The sequence below is a fragment of the Ursus maritimus genome, unplaced genomic scaffold, assembly GCF_017311325.1.
Source record: "Ursus maritimus isolate PB19 unplaced genomic scaffold, ASM1731132v1 scaffold_31, whole genome shotgun sequence".
NCBI classification, from domain to species: Eukaryota; Metazoa; Chordata; class Mammalia; order Carnivora; family Ursidae; genus Ursus; species Ursus maritimus.
The window spans coordinates 10,478,233-10,485,687 of NW_024425675.1; the positions used below are offsets into that span (position 1 = coordinate 10,478,233).

Sequence of the window (7,455 nt, forward strand, 5' to 3'; positions counted from 1 at the left end):
GGTGAAGTCAATCCCAGGCAGCAAAGCCTCCTGCCTCGGTGCGTTGCCCTTCCAGACGGTCCCACTCACTGCTACCTCCGGGCCTTTGTGCTAGTCCCCGCCCCACGTGCGGGCGCGCTCCTTCTTCTCCCCCGACCGAAATCCTTCCTAATTTCAAAGATAAATAACCCTTAACTCCGTTAAGCATGAATACTTTAGGGGGGCTGTTTTTTATGAGAATCTTGTCAAAACATACTAGGCACTAAGTATCAAGAACATAACTCGTGCACTCGTGAATCACCGTGAACATCAGTGAGCACGATGCTGCCCCGTCCTACAGTGATGTCCGGAGGACCCAACAGGGCAGGTAGGGTATCGGCAGCCCTCAACAGCTCTGCTTTCTAAACCGTTGAATAAGTTTATTATTAGCACGTGACTCTTGATCTCGGGGCAGTGAGCGCAAGCCCCACGTTGGTGTAGAGCTTACATACATACATACATATATACATATAAAATAAAATACATTTATTATCGATTTTCAGGGCTCTTCCCGCCCCAGAGATTCAAGGTCAAGTTTCTCTCGCTGTTTCTCTTTGCCGCCCTACAGCACACTCCTCACCCCTTCCTAATCTTTTTTTTTTTTTTTTGGCTTACTAAAGGCTGAGGAAAAAGTTAACTGAACCGATTGGAAGGGAGCATGAAGTAGGAGCAATCAGGCTCTGAGGAAAGGTCTGAGGGGCTCTCCTCAGAAGAAAGTGTATGAGCTTTCGTGTCCATTTTGCTGGCTGTGCATAAGCATTTTTGTTCACTTCCCAGCTGTCTACTGTTTGAAACCGAAGGGCTAGTGACGTAAGGATGTGGGGCAGGATACCCTACGGTAATATTCTTTTTTTTTTTTTTTTTTAAGATTTTATTTATTTATTTATTCGACAGAGATAGAGACAGCCAGCGAGAGAGGGAACACAAGCAGGGGGAGTGGGAGAGGAAGAAGCAGGCTCATAGCGGAGGAGCCTGATGTGGGGCTCGATCCCATAACACTGGGATCACGCCCTGAGCCAAAGGCAGACGCTTAACCGCTGTGCCACCCAGGCGCCCCCCCTACGGTAATATTCTAATGCTGCAATTACATCTTGAAGAATCCCGGGTCATTTTTTAAGAAGACCGCAAAGAGGTCCAGGATCTGTTCTTCTTTAAGAACTTAGCCTAATTTTATGTCCGTATTCTAAAAATTATCATTACCTCGTTCTTTCACAATGTTTCCATTGTAGAGCTGACCTCTCCATACTTCATCATCACTGACAACCAGACTGAAACGTAAGAGAACCCAACAATTAAAGTTACATATTAGCTGCTAGCAAGCTACCAAGAAGTGCCTAAAACCATAAGAAACGATAAGAAATCACGCTACCAGAGATTTATCGGCTCAGTTTACTGACACGTGCCTGCAGATAACATGATGTAGTCTTGAAAGTTAGCTTCAAGGAAAAAGGACTTACCTTGCAGCTCTGCTGGTTGGAATTCCAAGAGAGTGCATGGCCTCGCTGCATAAAAATTCTCTCACTGAGGAACGAAGAACAGCTCTGCCATCACCATTTCTAGGGCAAATAAGAGAAAAAAGATTTTCAGTTGTAATGAAGACAACATCAATTTTTATTTAGATGACTAAAAAAATATCAAACTGTACCGGGAGTATGGGGTCTTTCCCGAGCCTTTTAATTGGAGCTCCCACTTTTCACCCTGCCTTCAACAACAATGAAGAAATCTTAGTATTCAAAGATCCGTACTAATATTTAGCAGAAAAGCTATTATATCAGAAAACATGTGGTACCTGTTTGTGTAAATTCCAATAAGGTGGGCTCTTCCATCCCCAAGCTGACCTGCCCATATCCCAAACTAAAGGAGAAAAAGAAAATTATTCATGCTTATTACCCTTTTTTAAAGCTTTCATAGTAATATTATAGCCAAAGTTATTTTGTCAAAATTGAGAATGGGGTATTACATTTTTAGAATTATAATAATCAACAACTAGAACAAAGGTGAAAAAAATTCAGTCAATAAAACATAAGTGAAATTCCTTTTCAAAATATAAATTTGAGACATATAATTAACTTCATCATCTTACAGCTGAGCTCAAGTTTGTTAGGTGTAGAATATTTAGAACTGACCTATTGATCTATTTAATTCCAGAATATGAACTCGGAACAATTTATTCATAGAAAGTTTGCCTATAGTATATGTATGCAATGTAAAATCAAGAAAATACTTATAACTGGAAAATTGCTTTTGAACTTACAGTTAGCTGTTCCCAACATTTTCTGTTTGCGGTTGCCCGACTCCCAGGTATGCCATTTACCAGCTACGGGAATTTGAGTTACTTAATCCCACTGAGACTGACCTTTCATTTCTGTAAAATGGGATGACCCTTGCCAGGTTGTTGTAAGAATGAATGCCAGCGGATGCCCTGTACTATGTCCGACATATGCAAGTGCTCAGAAGACGGTAATAATTATCATTACCAACACTGAATTGCTGGCTTAGACACTGTTCCATTTCCCACATGCATGTTACTTCCACCAGAAAGATGTCTCTGACTTCCTGGGACTAGGAGGGTTCTGGGAGTTCCCATAACTCCTATGCCTACCCCTATCGTGACCGTGATGTTATTAGATTTCTTTATCCCCTCCCCTAGAGTATTAGCAATCAGAGCAAAGGGGGAAGGTCTCATTCACCATCATAGCTCCTGGCAATAAAAGGAGTTCTATAAACAGGTGTGGAATATTTAAACTGTTGATAGTTCTGATAGAAAAACATGAACTTGAGAAAAATCTACCCAGTATTTTACTTTTTCATCTTAACCAGGCACAGATCACCATTAATTTTAGCTACCTAATACCTCGAAGAGCACAAATCTGAGAGGTGCTCTCAGCATACTCTGGCAATTTCTAAAGTCGACAATACATTAGGTATATCCCACACCATGAAAAAGTAGAAAGAATGGTGAATCCAGAGCTAGGAGTGAAGTCAGGGGAAACAAGAAGGTAGTTCTCTATTAATAAAAGAGAAATGATTTACTGTTCAAAATGGCAAACCCATCCTTAGAAATAAATCTTTATAATTTCAAGAGATGAACCAAGAGATGAAACATGAAATTGATTTTTAAAATCTAATTTACTATACTATCAAAAAAAAAAAAAACCACCCTACAAAAAAATACACCTTAACAAAACTCTGCAGGGCTTAAGGTCTGCGTTTGTACTCTAACAGTACATGCGAGGACCAGCACAAAATGCTATCTGATAAATTTAACCTATATGGGGAATGGCTTTTTGAACTATGGAATCCCTATATTTGGGAGCTAGAAAAAACCATAAGGATCATCTTGTCCAGAAGTTTCGAAATGGAAAAACATAGTTCGGCAAAATGTTAATAATTATTACTTAAGAACAAATCACAACAATACCCTACAGTCAAGTATGTTTGGAAAATGGGGTGTTAAGTAAAATTAAGCGGATTTCTTTGCCACATCCCTTCTCGCAGTTCCTGGAATGGACCTGGTCAACCCTTGCACGTTACGGATCACGACACGGAGGTTCAAGTTTGTCATAGATGACCCCTGAAGTCTTTTGCAGTTCTAAAGGTCTATGTCACTTTGCTTCTCAGCTTATGTTAGCTTAGCTTCCATGATACTTTTGCTTCTTAGGACATTGAAGAAGGAAAGCAACAAAGATCTAAAAGGAATTAAATGCCCCCAACAAACCAGAGCCTGATATTATCATTATTATAATAGCTATCATGGAAGCACTTTTCACTTTTCATATTTCTTAATTTAATCCTTACTCCAACCCTATTATACTTTGCTACTTGTCCTAAAATATATTCCAAAGTAAACCAGCCCCCAGACAACCAGACTGTTCATCTTATCTAGTTCATAGGAAAGTCACAGCAAGTTCAACAATTGATCCTGTGTTCCTTCACTTTCTCCTATTTTTTTTTAACTTCGTCAGATACCACAACCTGAACTTGCTTCAATATCTTAACTTCATTTCTAGAAGGCTCTTTCTTAATTGCTTCAGCATATATAACACCCCCAGTTAATCCTGATTAAATTCTAGCAGTTTCTAGCAGTTCTAAAACTTTGTTCTGCAGCTATCCTGGCAAAACTATTATCTCTTTATCCTTCTGAGGTTTTTATATTGACTTTTTGTGCTACTTGACTTTGCCTACATTTCTTGTCTGAAATGTCCCTGAATGAGCTCTCTAGCAATAAATCACAGAAATTTTGTATTAGTGCTACCCCAGTTTTCTCGATTCCATCAAAGAAAGTTGGGCATTAGCTTTCTCACAGCAAGAAATCACATCAGCCAATTAAAATATCTTATCATGACACATTTTTCTAGAAACATCTTGTCGAAGTCTCCACACACTAATATTAGAGGAATTAATGTAAAAAAAAAAAAACCTTCATTAATGAGATGTAAATTATATTTATATTAGGGAAGTCATGCTGATGCTGCTCATACCTGGTACCCACCATATCTGTGAGCCAATGGAATGGACCCAGATACTATCTTTTCACCACTCACAAGCTGGATAAAATCATCTGTTTCTGAGACAGATAAGTCAAGGTCCAAAATATCTTCTAGAACTTCCTGAAGCAGGAAAAAACAAAAAAACAAACCAAGAAGACCTTACAGACTTAAGCAATCCTTTAATAATTTTTGAGAAAAGAGATATGATGGAAGAAAATTAGAAAAATGAACCTCTTCCAAAAGTACATTAATATTTTCTCATGAGGGATGTATCATACTCTATATGCTTATTTATGCTTTTTGGAAAAATCAGTTCTATTAGATAGTTTTAAAATTTTTATGTAATTCTTGTGATGCATAGTAAAATACCATTTTTTCTTAGCACACATTCTTTAAAGGAACTAGGAGAAAGTAAATGTCCTACTTCTATCCCAAATCCAATTGTATCATGAAAGAGCAATTTATAATTTGTTATTAGAGCCCATTTCTAAGAATTGAACTCATTTGTCCCCTTTTTTCAAAAAAAGTATATTTTCTTTGTAAGATAACTTTAAGATGAAACGGAGTACTAGGGTCCAGGAATTTGTATCAAAAAGTGATTTCTAAGAATGACATTCTCCAAGTGTCTGAACTCTAAACACAAAGATAATCATTTATCAATAGGCTAACAATTCAACTATAAAAGGTATGAATATCTTTTTTAGACAAAAGTTACAATGAATTAAGTATTTTTGTTGTGAAAAAATAAAGCCTAACCTTTGAAACTGCTGCAAGACGTACTCTTGATTTGAAGGGAGTAGGGAAGGCAATTGAAAAAATACAGTTTTTCACTTTACGAACATAATTTTCTTGAACAGGATCAACTGGCAACACGGCTGAATTAAAACAACAACAACAACAACAACTCTTCTTAATGTTCTCATTTGTCCCACAGACAGCATTAACATTCCTAGAAAATCAATTTATACCACTGTTTTCTTCCTACTTAGTTATTTAAAGCCTATTTTGTCATTTTCAACCATATCTATCCAATATTCATATAATACAGTAAATGGAACCACCCAAGAAGATGGGAGATGGGAAAAGTTTAAAACAAGACACATACCCTGTCTTCGAGGATTTGCACTCGTGGGAGACCAACGGATGCACAATATGATTATAAATAAGAATGTATAAATGAAGTGGAGGCGAGCTACATTACAGTTTTAGAATTACAGTACTAGCCAATTCGGTGGACTCCAACCAAAAAATATCAGGCAGTTAATCACATTCTTTCTGCCCTTCAGAAAATCATAATTACTGAAGGAAACAGATACACGTAAAAAAAAACTCTAATACCAGGCAACCGATGTTTTACTAAATGTACAAAACATGTGCTAAAGCACATGGACCTTATTTTAAAGCTGTACAAAAAAAGAGTTTTGAACATGCTTTAGATACTCAGAACGTATTTTAAGTACAATCTTAAAAATCTTAATCTGTTTTCCTAATCCAAACCAATTAAAACAAACAAACAAACAAACAGAAGAGGGTAGGTGTGTTACTAAAATCACAAAACAAGGGGACACAAAAACTTGTTTCTGGATAGAGAATATATTGTGAAGACGTTAGTGTAACCAAATTATTTAATAAACATAGGGAAACCCAACCAACAACCTAGTAGGATTTTTTTAAGAAACAGATCATTTTAGGGGGGCTTGGGTGGCTCAGTCGGTTAAGCGTCTGCCTTGGGCTCAGAGCATGATCCCAGGGTCCTGGGGTCTGGCTCCCTACTCAGTGGGGAGCCTGCTTCTCCCTCTCCCTCTACTGCTCCTCCTGCTTGCCTGCTCTCTCTCTCTCTCTCTCTCAAATAAATAAAATCTTAAAAAAAACAACTGATCATCTTAAAGTATAAATCTTGAAATATAAAAACTAATTCTTTAGAAATGAGAATTTTCTTATCATAAATTATAAGAACACAACCATTAAAAATAGTTATCCCAAAAATAGATGCAAAGAACAAAGGGACTCAATAAAAAGAACAGAAACAGCCAAAGTAATGTTAAGAATTCTCTATATAATGAAAATGATATTTTGAATCAGTAGAGAAAGGTGACATCAAGACAATTTATCCAACTGTTCAGATTAACTTCTATTTATCCCACCCAAGCCTAGGTGAACCAAATGTAAGTTATAACAGAAATAAAAGTAATCTTCTATCTTTCCCAGATGAGTATAAAAACAGGCAAATGTGGACCAGATTTAACCTTCATATTTTCCCCTAAATACATGGTATAAAAGGCATATCATGGGAAACAAATGGGTTGTCAGCCAAAAAGAGCTGATTTCAGCATTCACCACAGAAACCTGTCAATATGATTAAAAGTAGAAGATCCAACAGTGTATTTTCTTGTCTTTTTAGGGGAGCCATAATGTAGAAACAGACCAAATTACAGTTTATGCATTTATTATGATGCCCTAACATTTTACCAGAGCACAGACAGTATATACTGTTCATTAATACTCACGGTTTTGGACTGACTGATTCACATTTTGGCAAGGCAGTTGACCAGCCAATACATTTAATCATTGGCTATGGAACAAAAGAGTCAACTGCTTCAGAGGTCCCCAGCCCTCACCCTCGTTACACTGTAACCAAAGAATCAGTCATAGACCACAAACCCAACCCAAGACAAAATTCCAAATATATATTGTCTTTATCTTAACATCTCAGAGAAATCAGTAATTCCAAAATTAAATTCTTTAGCGTTCAGTTTTGCCTAAGAATATGAAATCCACAAAAACCGTTAATCTTTCAATGCAATGATGTCTGAACCTCTTCTCTCAAAAAATGTTCTTACCACAGTTACCTTGATAATTCGTTGATCATTTAGCTAATAACATCAGGATGAGATGTTTTCAGGCAGTACTATGAGATATATATATATATATATATATATATATATAT

At 37.0% G+C, this 7,455-nt stretch overlaps 1 protein-coding gene across 4 annotated transcripts in view; it reads right to left on the bottom strand.

Moving 5' to 3' along the window:
* The window catches only part of LOC103680143 (protein adenylyltransferase SelO), a 34,282-nt gene that overhangs the window by 24,712 nt on the left and 2,115 nt on the right, over positions 1-7,455 (bottom strand). For 3 of the 4 annotated variants that reach the window (XR_573061.2, XM_008709676.2, XM_008709677.2), the window contains exons 2-7: positions 5,265-5,383; positions 4,500-4,628; positions 1,808-1,872; positions 1,664-1,720; positions 1,476-1,574; positions 1,219-1,286 (exon numbers count right to left, since the gene is read on the bottom strand). Coding sequence is in view for 3 of the 4 variants with exons in the window: in XM_008709676.2 (XP_008707898.1) it covers positions 1,219-1,286; positions 1,476-1,574; positions 1,664-1,720; positions 1,808-1,872; positions 4,500-4,628; positions 5,265-5,383 (537 nt within the window). In the remaining variant the exon portion in view is untranslated. The remainder of the gene's footprint in view (positions 1-1,218; positions 1,287-1,475; positions 1,575-1,663; positions 1,721-1,807; positions 1,873-4,499; positions 4,629-5,264; positions 5,384-7,455) is intronic. The other variant, XM_008709678.2, reaches the window with a different exon arrangement.